Here is a 13,363-nt window from a genome sequence, read left to right on the forward strand (position 1 = left end):
CTAGGTGCGAGGTGGAAGGTAAGACTCTCTCTGCCATGGGAGTCCATTTTTCTACCCCTTCTAGGCCTTATCCCAAAGGTCAGAGGGGAGGGAAAATGTGGTTCCGCAAACAAACCCAGGGAGTCTCATCTGACTCACAAGGTCGATTCCTCTCTAGAGGCAGAGGGGGGAATAACAATAGACGCCGCCCTAGAGGCAGAGGAGGTGTGCAAAACTAGGGTAGCAGAGAAACTTTCTCTGATAAACCCTTTCAGCATCCCTGAGGAGCTGCCTGGCTGTCCACCTTCGGAGGCAGTCGGGGGAAGATTATCCCTGTACCCAAAAGTCTGGCTTTCCCTTACACAAGACAAATGGGTACAGTCGATCATATCCGAGGGTTACAAAATTCCCTTTATTCACATTCCATCCCAACCCAAAAGATCCCTTCCAGATGTTCCACCCAGTCTAAGGGAACAAGCAGCACTAGAAATTTCAAAGCTGCTATCAAAAAGAGCTATCCAATCAGTTCCAGCAGACCAACAAGGATCCGGAATTTACTCCAAATTCTTTTTGGTACCAAAAAAAACAGGGGACTGGAGACCCATACTGGATCTCAGCAACTTAAACAAGTATGTAAGAAAAACAAAATTCCGGATGGTCACGCTACAGTCCATTCTACCCTTCTTGGGTCAGGATAGTTGGATGTGCTTGATAGATCTTCAGGACGCATACTACCATATCAAGATGAACAGACGCTCCAGGAGATTAGTCCGCTTCAGGCTGGGAGCCAGTTACTACCAGTTCAGAGCCCTGCCCTTTGGTCTCACTACAACCCCCTGAGTGTTTACCAAATGCATGGCAGTGGTTGCGGCTCACTTGAGACATCAAGGATTCCAGGTGTTTCCATATTTAGACGACTGGCTCCTTACTGCCACCACCAGACATCAACTACTTCTATCCAGAGACTTCACTATCCAAACTTGCCAAGCTCTAGGCATTTCAATAAATTTCAAAAAATCTGCCTTGTTGCCTTGTCAATCTATTACCTTTATAGGCACCACCTTAGACACACTCAATCTTTCAGCCAGACTTACAGAGCAAAGAGTGTCAGACTTCCGCAAGCAAGTTTACCTTCTCTTACAATGCAACAATGAAACACTAAGTAAGGAGGACGACTGCACAGAGCATGGAGTTCAGATACCCTTCTCGCTGAAATTATGGCTACCAGAAAAAGTGTCTTCCATGAAAGCAACTTCAGAGAACATGAAGCCGCTGGTTCGAAAGGGGGAAGGATTAAGGATGCCAGAACCAAGTTCAGGTCCCATTGAGGCGGGGGATCTTTGATTGGAGGTTTGAGAAGAAAAAACGCCCCTTAAAAAGGCTTTGCAGAGCTTGTGAGCCATGATGCTAGACTCCGAGCCACCTACATGATAATTAGATATAGCAGCCAGTTGAACTCTAATGGTAGATGAAGAACAAAGTCAAAGCCAGACTAGTTTTGAAGGTATTAGGACTCATGGCAGCAGCTATCCCCCTTCTCCCCTTAGCTCACTTCCACATGAGGATCCTCCAATGGATGCTGTTTACTCAATGGTCCTTCCAACAGCTCCCGATGTCCCACACCATATTGATAACTCAATCATGCAAGAATCAACTGTCTTGGTGGATCACATCACCTCAGGTTCTCCAAGGAAGACCCTTCACTCACCCCCCCCCCAGTCGCCACGATGACAACAGACGCCTCCTTGATCGGGTGGGGGGGCATTATCAGGGCAGGACAGTCCAGGGCACGTGGCAACCTTTCGAGTGCCACTTGCACGTAAATGTCTTAGAGATGAGAGCAGTGCTTTTGGCATTGCAAGCCCTTCACTTCTCTCTTCCCACAGGGACTATTGCAATTCAGACGGACAACATGTCCATAGTGTGGTACGTCAACAAACAATGTGGAACCAGATCATACCCCTTATGTCGAGAGGCACTCAGACTTTGGCAATGGGCGATCTCTTCTCAGTGTTTTCTGGTAGCAATGCACATTCCCGGGAAGTCCAACGTGATTGCAGACAAGTTGAGCAGGGCAATTCTCATGCCCCACGAGTGGTCTCTGAAGAAATCAGTACTGGAAGAAGTGTTCCAAAGATGGGGCCAGCCTTGCTGCGATCTTTTTGCTACTCCCCAAAACAGCAAGTGTCACGACTCCTTCACTCTCTTCCCGTTACCAGGCCATCCCACCAGAGACGCTCTAGTCCACCATTGGCCCCGGGGACTTCTGTATGCCTTTTCCCCTTTTCCACTGATAACTCATCTAGTTCAGAAAGCCATCGCTTTGAGAGTGACAATGATCCTCATTGCCCCTTACTGGCCTCGACAGATATGGTTTCCGTTCTTTCATCGTTACCTTTTGGAGCAGCCTTGGCATCTGGACCCAGTGCCAGATCTGTTGACCCACCAATTGGGCCAGCTGCACCAATCTGTTCATTCTCTCAACCTCACAGCGTGGTTTCTCCGATTCCGACCTTAGCCAGGCTGCCCTTAATATCTCGCTCTGTCCGAGATATCTTGATAGCCTCTCATAAATCTTCTACCTGGAAGATTTATAATAGCAAATGGAAACGCTTCTCCTTTTGGGAAACATCAAAAAATATAGATCCCTTCACTGCACCTATCCAGTCTATTCTAGACTTTCTAGCAGAACTCTTTCATTTAGGCTCTTCTTCATCTACCATTAGAGTTCAACTGGCTGCTATATCTAATTATCATGTAGGTGTCTCGAAGTCTAGCATCATGGCTCACAAGCTCTGCAAAACCTTTTTAAGGGGCGTTTTTCTTCTCAAACCTCCAATCAAAGATCCCCTTGCCTCAATGGGACCTGAACTTATTTATTTTATTTTATAAAGGCCACCGCTCTAGATAAGAAAAAGTACTTTCACCACCTACAAAACAAAAACCAAAAAAAACCTCAAAAATTCTGGGCAGGATTGAACAAACTTCTGCAACCAGGAAAATCCACCACTCCCACCCCAGAAACCCTATCTGACAAGAACCAAGAAGAGGTAGCCAACAACTTTAACACCTTTTTCACCGAAACCATTCAGTCCCTAGCCAACCAGCTACCTGCTCCCTCTACCACCCCAAAAAATACCATACCCAACTCTCCATTATCCTTCAACCTCCAACCCACACCCACCGCCTTCATTCGATCCCTATTAAAAAAACTAAAACCAACTACCCTTTCAGCTGATCTCCTTCCAGCTGAATACCTGCAAATTGCTGCAGATGTCATAGCCTACCCCATTTCAATCTTAATCAACAGAACCATTACTGAGTCCACAATCCCAGCAATATGGAAAATATCTTACGTCATACCTCTTCATAAAGGAGGAGCATCCACTGAACTCTCTAACTATAGACCAATAGCCATACTATCACCACTTGCCAAAATAATGGAAAAGTGTGTGCATAACCAACTCATGACCTATCTCATCCAAAACAAGCTACTAACTGACTCTCAACATGGATTTAGACCCCATCATAGCACGACTACTGCCCTCCTCTCTTTTACTGAGAAAATTAACCATAATCGGAATAACAAAAACATTTCCGCTGCTCTCTTTCTAGATATGTCGAAAGCCTTCGACATGATAAACCACCAGCTACTTCTCAAAACCTTAGAAACACTATATCTAGACACCCAAGTCTTAAACTGGTTTCAGGCCTACCTTGATGGCAGACAACAGGCAGTAATGTGGCAGAACAAGCTCTCCTGCCTACTACTGAACAGCATAGGTGTACCTCAAGGGTCCATATTAGGACCTCTTCTCTTCTCAATATTCATAAATGACCTCCACTCAGCTATCCCCGAAGCCACCTGCATCCAATATGCAGATGACTCTACTCTCATCTGTACTAATCCCATCCTTGATAACCTTCAAACTACTACCCAACTCAGCTTTACCATAGTTGAAAATTGGCTAATTGACCGTCAACTCATCCTAAACCCAAAAAAAACCCAACTCCTTCTCTTTCACCCAACCAACATAACACCTTTGACACAATTCAATATTCAATCCAATAATGGCACCACTATCACTCCTGTTACCAACGCTAAACTATTAGGAGTAAACATTGACAATAAACTGCGATTTGACACCCACATCAACCAAACTATTAAAAAGGTAAACAAAAAACTAGGGTCCTTATATAGGCTAAAAACCTTCCTAACTCCGGCCGCCAGACTAGCTACTGCCCGCTCCCACCTCCTATCCACCCTACTATACGCCTCCCCCATCCTTACTAACCTTAACAAATCGGACCTCAATCGTCTCTCCGCTTGTTATAACCACATTGCTAGATTTATCACCGCGCTACCCTATAGAACACACCATTGTATTAACCTGAAAAAACTTGACTGGCTAGAACTCCCTAATCTTCTTCTGGAATACCAACTCATAGAAGCCTTTAAAATACTGAAACATCCAGAGAACACCCCTGCACTAAAAAACATACTAATCCCTTACTCCAACCTATGTTCACTTCGCTCATCTAACAAAATCCTAATACAAACTCACAAGTCCCATAACCTAGGTGGGGACACACTGTATTCCAATATTATTGGCAAGGTGTGGAATTCTCTTCCCAATAAGCTCACGACTTTACCATCACTAGCTCAATTCAAAAAAGAACTAAAAATCCACTATAAATCACAATGGCTTTGTCCCTGTACTAACCCAGACTAACATTCCAAGGTGAAATCCTATACATAAGTGGGCAATTATTGTCTTACTCAACCAAGTGTGAATTAACCTGAATATAATGTACTGTAACCAACTGTAGTTTCTATTGTAATAATTTTCTCTCTCCTTAAACTATGTATATTGTCTTTGTATCTTTATATCTTTGTATCAATATATCATTGTTAACCCTGTTGGAGCTTTTCTCCCCGGGACTGCGCTGAAAATGGACATGTATCCAGTCGGACTATCCCGGTCAACAAATGTAAAATAAATAAAATAAATAAAATAAAATAAAAACTTGGTTCTGGCATCCTTAATCCTTCCCCCTTTCGAACCAGCGGCTTCATGTTCTCTGAAGTTGCTTTCATGGAAGACACTTTTTCTGGTAGCCATAACTTCAGCGAGAAGGGTATCTGAACTCCATGCTCTGTGCAGTCGTCCTCCTTACTTAGTGTTTCACAAAGATAGGGTATCCCTCCTTACTAATCCATCCTTTTTACCTAAGGTTTCCTCTCAAACAAACCTAAACCAAATGATTGATCTCCCCGTCTTTTTCCCTAACTATTCCAACAGGTCGGAACAAAAACTACATTTTCTGGATGTTCACCGCCAACTTAGATATTATTTAGACAGGACTAAACAATTCAGGAAATCTGATCAGCTTTTTCTATCGTATGCGGAAGGGAAATTGGGCCTTCCAGTTACTAAAGTATCCCTTTCAAGATGGCTCACCTCTACAATTACCTTCATCTCTGAGATCAGATTTCAAAAACTACCTTCAAGACCTAGAGCTCATTCAACTAGGGCATTAGCTACATCCGTAGCTTTTCAGGATAGGCTGCCAATAGATTCCATTTGTGCAGCAGCCACTTGGGCTTCTTCTCATACCTTCATTTCACATTACAAAGTGGACATGGCCTCCAGAAACCGTGCCAACTTTGGTTCCACTGTTCTCAAGAGTCTGTTCCGATAGGCCACCCGGGATAAGGTGCTAGGGACACGGTCCCATCCAGCAAGAATGAAGGCGAGATAGACAACTTAACATTAAGAAGTTATGTACCTACCATAACGTTCCATGTTAGTTGTCTTCTTTTCGCCTTCTTTCTTGCGTCCCACCCTCCTTCCCCCAAGCCTGGACAGACCGATAGGAATTTATTTTGTGATCTTCCTCTGGAAGGTTTCATTCCCACATGTTCTACCACCTCTATTTCCCCTTTTGTTAGGTCTGGGATACCTTACACTCAGGTTTATATAGAGGTGGGTTACCTTTCTCCATACTATGGAGACTAGAATTGCTTGGTCTAGCTATCAAATGAGATTTGAGTAGTCACCGCCTAGCATTGTGGGATATAGGGGTGCCTCGAGCCGGTGGAATTAGCTCTCGAGCTTTAGTATTGGCCGAGTCAGAGCCGAGGATCGGCTCCGAACCCATCCAGCAAGAAAGAAGGCGAGAAGAAGACAACTAAAATGGAACGTTATGGTAGGTACATAACTTCTTATTCAAGGTGTTTTGATCCACCTGAATTAAAAAGATAAAAAAATAAACTTGTGTATATGAAGTGCTACTTATGTTATAGTATCAATACTTTCCTTTCTAGAAAATGTAGTTTGCAGGATATGCACATGTAGGGTAGAAATCAATTATAGCTGTGCTCTTGAAGTTTAGCTATAACTCCTGGTTCCATTATGTGCATATATATTGATGTAATTTGAAAAGAGTTCTTGCTTTTCTTCCAGGCCAGAAATAAGGGAACAGTACCCCAACAAATTTATTCAGAGAGATGATACCGAGAGGTTTTACATCCTGAACACTCTGTTTAATTTGCCAGGTAAGTCACTGTGTCACATTCTTATGTACCAGTTCTGCTACTGTCTAATTATACAAGGTGATTCATTTTATATGCATAATTTCTGTCATTCTGCAGAGACGTACCTGTTTGCATGTTTGGTAGATTTTTTCACTAACTGTTCACGATACACAAGGTAAGCAAACATTTTTCTGTTATCTTTTTATTTATTTATTTTTTATTATTACTGTTATCTAGGTAAAAACAGTCATCTCTAGATGAGTAAAATTATTTATTAGATGAAAGCAGTATTTTTAGTTGTTAGCATTAGAGTTCGATAGTACAAAGTTCTTCCTTCAGCTTGATTTTATTTTTCTTTTAAAAAAGAAAGTGATAGATCCTTTTCTAGTAACTTGGTTGTCATGGCATATTCTTTCTTTCTTATGATGTCATACCTCCGTTATAAGACTAAAGCATGCTTGTTTAACGAGAACCTACATCTTTCAGAGTAGTATGACTGTTTCCACTTCTATTGATTGGTCTGGACGTTATACAGGCAGCTATGATAGACTTATGAGGGAATCTTGATAAAAAGACAAAACAAAATGTTAAAAGTCAGAGAACAGCGCAGTAAATGCTGGTTGTTCTGTGATGCAGAAACAGACCATGATGTCCTTCAGGGATGCATCTGCAGTCCTTACATATGGGTTGTCCTGCCTCAGGCAGCCTTTCGGTCGGCCGGATTCCAAAGTCTGGGTCCGGCGTCGGCTGATGTCGCCCTCTCCCCGACGTCAGAGCGCCTGGGGTACAAAAACGTCAGCCGACGCCATCTTCCCCAGTCTTTCTTGCCGCGTGGTGCCCGAAGCAGAAGCAGTTCGCAAGTGCCGGTCGGCCAGCTCCTGTATCTTCAGCTACCGAAGACTTCAAAAAGCTAAGTACCCCGTTGGGGACTCTTTCTTGCCTCAGCCGATGTCAGATCAAACGCTTAAAGTTAATAATTGCTTGACTTGTGGGAAACAAATACCTCATAAGGATTTCCATTCCTACTGCCTCCCCTGCCTAGGCCCAGACCACGACGTCTCGGTCTGTACTGCCTGTGCCTCCTTTAATCGACGCACTCTTAGGCATCGGTCGGAGTTTGCAGAGGAATTTTTTGGGACTAGTTTCTCTTATAAAATGCCGTCGGAGACTCCGACTTCTCATTTAACCAAGAAACGGAAGGACAAGGACCGACACACGCGGACCGTGGTTTCGGCTGAAACCGCTCCTAGGCCTGCCGCGAGTGTCTCGGTCTCGGCTGAAACTGAGTCCTTGGTACTTCCGTCCGTAGAAACCGCTCAACCAACAGCCTCGGTCCCGGAGGCCTTTTCTGAGTCGGTTATAAAATTACCCTCGGAAACCGGTGTTCAGGAACCTACCGACACCATTCCCCTAGACAAAACTACTCCAGCACGTGGGGCAGCCAGGCCCCCTGCATCCATGTCCATAAAAGCTTTCACTAGGGCTAAAGCTGCTAAGCAACAAAAAACTCTGACTCCCAAGTCTGTTTCTCAGGGATCCACTACAGGTTCTCAGATACTAAGTTTGGCTGAGGACCTTATTTCCTTAATTAGGGGCTCTCAGCCTCATCCGGACAGGGCCTCTCAACCTCCACTAGACAAAAGGCCCAGGGTTGAGTCTGCTGAACCTCAGTCCTCTGATGAGGCCTCTGATGGCTCTGTTCTATCAGACTACCAGGAGGAGGCTTTCACGGCCTATGAGGATTCTGATGCAGAGGAATCTATTCCCTCTGCCTCCCCTCCTGAAGAACTGTCCTTTGGGGAGACCCTTCACTCCATGAGAGAGCATTTCCAATGGCAAGGCCAGGAATTCTCCGATTCCAGGAAGAGATTAAGGACTTTTCTACATTTACCTCAGCATAGACCTTTGGCTATTCCTCCTGTTTTAAATGTCATTGATGATGTGTATTCTGAGTCTAGCACTACCCCTGACACCCTTCCTCTGGCTCCTGTTAAACCCGATAGGTACTACAGGGTCCCGGACTCACATCATTTCCTTTACAAGGCCCACTCTGCTGACCCAGAAACTATTTCCCAGGGTCCTAAAGGGGTTGCAGCTGCCACTTCTAAAAATCCACTCCCCTCTGAAAGGGAGTCCAGGGCTTTAGAGAGATGGGGTAAAAAAGTGTACACTTCTTCCAATCTGTCTATGAGGGCTTTAAATTGTCAATTTCATATGATACAGTACCAAGAGTATTTGTTAGATGAATTGCAGAAAAAACTGTCTTCGCCTGAACCCCTAGATCGTAAGTCACTTCAGGATCTGGTACATAATTCACAACAGGTTAGCAACCATTTCTTGCAGTGTGGTTATGATGCATTGGAAGCTTCATGTAGGTCAGCAATGACTGGTGCAGTCATACGTAGACATGCCTGGCTGAAGGAACAGTCTCTGCCAGATCATGTTAAGGCTAAGCTTCTGGATGCTCCACTGGAAAAGCAAAAGTTATTTGGCTCCACTGCTCAAGAGGTCTTAAAGAAATTTGAGGAAAAGGCAAAATCTGTACAAACAGTAAAAGATTTCCTCCAGGTACAACCATCAAGATTCAGCAGAAATTGGCCTTCTAAGAATTGGTCCTTTCCAGAAGAGAGATTTCAAAGAGGCAAGAACAGGTGTGCCAGAGGTAGAGGGCAAGCTAGAGGCTCCTACAGAGGACGTCAGTGGCAGCCTCCTAACCAGAGAGGTAGTGCAGGTCCAACAACTGCTGCACAAGGACAGACTCAATGACTTCACCTTGACCCCGCTGACCAGGGCTCAATTAGAAGCACCTTTGGGCGGAAAGTTGTCTTTATTCTCAAAAAATTGGCACAGTATTACAAGGGACAAATGGACACTGCAAATAATAGACAAAGGATACAGGTTCCATTTCCATACATTACCAGAAAGAAAGGGAATGCCAAACCTGCCAACAAATCAGAGGGCAGAGGCTTTAAAACAAATTGCCAACCTATTGCAAATGAAAGCTATAGAAAAGGTTCCTCTCTCAGAACAAGGCCAAGGATTTTATTCCAGACTATTTCTTGTCCCAAGAAAAGAAAAACAATGGAGGCCTATTCTCGATTTGTCCGCACTGAATACTTATCTCATTTGCCAAAATTCAAAATGCTGACCCTACAGCAACTCCTTCCCATGCTGGGCAAGGGGTCTTGGCTGGTAACTCTAGACCTCAAGGAGGCATACCTGCATGTCCCTATCAGACAAAGTTGCAGAAGACACCTCAGATTTCTTGCAGGTTCAGAGCATTATCAATTCTCAGCATTGCCCTTTGGCTTATCTACTGCGCCCAGAGTATTCACGAAATGCCTGGCATCAGTAATTGCACACTGCAGACTTCAGGGGATTCAAATATACCCGTATCTGGACGACTGCCTTATACAAGCGGACAGCCAACAAACTTTGGAAAAACATTTGAATTATGCCATCCGCCTACTGCAGGCCTTGGGTTACACAGTCAACATTCACAAGTCAAGACTTGTGCCATCCCAAAGAATAACTTTTCTGGGTGCGGAACTAGATACAACCACCCAAATGGCTTTTCTCACAGAAGAAAAACAAAGACAACTACCGGATTACTTCAAAATCTAACAAAACAAACTCAGATGACTGCAAGGAAAATCCTGCAGGCCCTGGGTTACATGGCATCGTGCATTCTTCTGATTCCACAAGCAAGGCTGCATATGAGAAAACTACAATGGTACCTAAGGAGTTTATGGTCTCAGCACAATCACAGCCTAGAAGCTTTGATACCACTCATTCCATGCCTTCAAAAGGAATTCCTGTGGTGGGCCCAAGCAAGCCAGTCAAACAGCGGCCTGCCTTTCAGCAAACCAGTAACCAACCAAACCATTACCTCGGATGCTTCAGACCATGGATGGGGAGCACATATGGAGGACAGATGCATCTAAGGTCTATGGTCTCAGAAAGAATTGCGCATGCACATAAACCAAAAGGAAATGCTGGCAGTGATTCATGCAATCGAGGCCTTCAAGCTCTTTCTACATCAAGGCCACCTGCTAATAAGGACAGACAATGCCACAGTTATGTGGTACATAAACAAGCAAGGAGGTACCCATTCCTACCCTCTTTGCAGACTAGCAATGAATCTTTGGGAACTTTCCCTAAAACTCAATATAGAGCTGCAATCCCAGTTTGTGCCAGGAAAAGACAATATACTGGCGGACAGCCTAAGCAGAAATACCATGGACCCACATGAATGGATGCTGCACCCAGACATCTTCCTTCAGATAACACAATCATGGGTGAGGCCGGACATAGATCTTTTTGCCTCCCACCACAATCATCAGCTGAAGAAATTCTGCACAAGGACATACCACCCACAAGCATGGAAAGTGGACGCCCTCTCTTTCAGTTGGAATACTCTAACAGTGTATGCATTTCCACCACTCCCACTAATGACTAAGGTCTTACTGAAAATCAAGACAAAGCAGCCAAAAGTGATTCTAATAGCCCTGGACTGGCCAAGGCAGCACTGGTACCCACTGTTACGGAGCCTGTCACACACGAAACGGTGGCCTCTACCACTATGGACACTCCTTCTGACACAGCACAATTACAAAACTCTGCACTCCAGCCTGAAAACCCTGCAGCTGACAGCCTGGAGAATACCTTGACTCCCCACCAGGAAAAGCTATCCAAGAGAGTGAAGGATATCATCATGGAAGCTCGCAGACCTTCCACGAGAAAGACATATTCAGCAAAATGGAAAAGATTCCACACTTGGAGCACCGCAAAGGGCCTAGATGCCACAGTGATGAGCATGACACATATCCTGGAATACTTGGCAGACATGCTCCATAATGGCCTTTCTTACTCTTCCATAAAAATTCATGCTTCAGCAATTTCAGCAGAATACATTACTGATCCACCTGTCTTCTCTCATCCTCTCCTAAGGCAGTTTCTAAGAGGAATTAAAAACATCAGTCCTCCAAGAAAACCACCAGTGCCTACATGGGACCTTAACTTCATGTTGGAAAAGTTGACTTTACCTCCCTTTGAACCAGCAGCATCTTCAGAGTTACAGTTCCTGTCTTGGAAGACTGCCTTCCTTCTGGCCATAACCTCAGCAAGAAGAGTATCTGAATTGCAGGCACTCATGGCAGTACAACCATTTCTTATTTTTCATCAGGACAGAGTCTCCTTGAGAACCAATCCTTCATTCATGCCAAAGGTGGTATCCAGGGTCTCATTGAACCAGCTATTCACCTGCCTACCTTCTTTCCAAACCCACAAAACAAGGGAGAGAAACTTCTGCATACCCTGGACATTCACAGACAGTTACGCTACTACTTGGACAGAACTAAGACTTTCAGAAAAACTGTCCAGCTGTTAGTAGCATATGCTGCAGGCATTCAAGGAAAAGCAATTTCCAAACAGACAATTTCAAAATGGATAGGGAATTGCATTCGATTCTGCTACTCTTATCATGGAAAAGCAGTGCCAGCTAACATCAGACCTCATTCCACCAGAGCTACAGCCACCTCCACAGCCTTCTTAAGAGGGGTGGCTACCAAGGACATTTTAGAAGCTGCTACATGGAGCTCCGTGCATACATTTTCCAAGCATTGCAATTTACCCTTATATTCCAGATCCAGAGCAGGCTTTGCTACGGCAGTCCTGCAGGGCATTTTAGCTACACCATCATTTTCTTAGAACCTACCACCCCCAGCTTGGCTATGGTATTCTACCCATATGTAAGGACTGCAGATGCATCCTTGAAGGACATAGTACAGTTTTGTACCTACCATAAATGTAGATGTCCGATAGGTATGCATCTGCAGTCAGGTTTACCCTCCCTCCTTCCCCTCTGTGGTATTTCCTGGGTACTTATCCCCCTTATAGCTAGCTGGGGTTATCTATTATGGTGTATTTGTTTTATATTACTGTGCATGTTTGGAATGTTTTGCATCTATCCAAATTTAGCCTTCCTTAGAGGGCACCTGGCATCTGGGGCAAGAAAGACTGAGGAAGATGGCGTCGGCTGACGTTTTTGTACCCCAGGCGCTCTGACGTCGGGGAGAGGGCGACATCAGCCGACGCCGGACCCAGACTTTGGAATCCGGCCGACCGAAGGGCTGCCTGAGGCAGGACAACCCATATGTAAGAGATGCATACCTATCGGACATCTACATTTATGGTAGGTACAAAACTGTACTTTCTCCATGTTTCACTGTTGCAGTCATCACACTTGGGTTATCTACCTGCAGGTAGCCCTCACTCGGCCCGAATACCAGTCTTAGCATTTCTGCGTCGGATGCTGTCTCTTCTTCCATGACGTCTGGTCGTCAGGGGTATAAAACAGGCAGCTGACACCATTACATCAGTCTTTCTTGCCGAGGAGGAGCCAGAAGCAGTTCGCAAGTGCCGGTCGGCCGCTACCCAAAATTTTAGTTTCCAAGTTTATAATACGTAAGTCTTCTAAAGCAAAGTACCCTGTTGGGGATCATTTTTTTCTTCCTCTAACCAATGACAGAAAAGGTTAACAATTGTCTTGCCTGTGGAAAGCAAATACCTCACAGAGATTTTCATTCTTACTGCGTCACTTGTTTAGGCACAGACCACGATGTCCTTCGCTGTCTGTTTTGTGCATTGTTTAACACCCGAACCATTCGTTGTTGGGCTATGTTTGTCACTGAATTTTCTCGATGTCCTTCAAGGATGCATCTGCAATCCTTACATATGGGTTGTCCTGCCTCAGGCAGCCCTTCGGTCGGCCGGATTCCAAAGTCTGGGTCCGGCGTCGGCTGATGTCGCCCTTTCCCCAACGTCAGAGCTCCTGGGGTATAAAAG

At 44.8% G+C, this 13,363-nt stretch overlaps 1 protein-coding gene across 2 annotated transcripts in view; it reads left to right on the forward strand.

Moving 5' to 3' along the window:
• Positions 1 to 13,363, forward strand: part of NT5C2 (5'-nucleotidase, cytosolic II) — a 2,665,542-nt gene that overhangs the window by 1,059,575 nt on the left and 1,592,604 nt on the right. For both annotated transcript variants that reach the window (XM_044056570.1, XM_044056571.1), the window contains exons 6-7: positions 6,447 to 6,538; positions 6,635 to 6,692. In XM_044056570.1, coding sequence (XP_043912505.1) covers positions 6,447 to 6,538; positions 6,635 to 6,692 — 150 coding nt within the window. The remainder of the gene's footprint in view (positions 1 to 6,446; positions 6,539 to 6,634; positions 6,693 to 13,363) is intronic.

This window comes from Protopterus annectens, chromosome 14.part0 (genome assembly GCF_019279795.1).
Source record: "Protopterus annectens isolate FY-2018-M chromosome 14.part0, PAN1.0, whole genome shotgun sequence".
Lineage (NCBI taxonomy): Eukaryota > Metazoa > Chordata > Ceratodontiformes > Protopteridae > Protopterus > Protopterus annectens.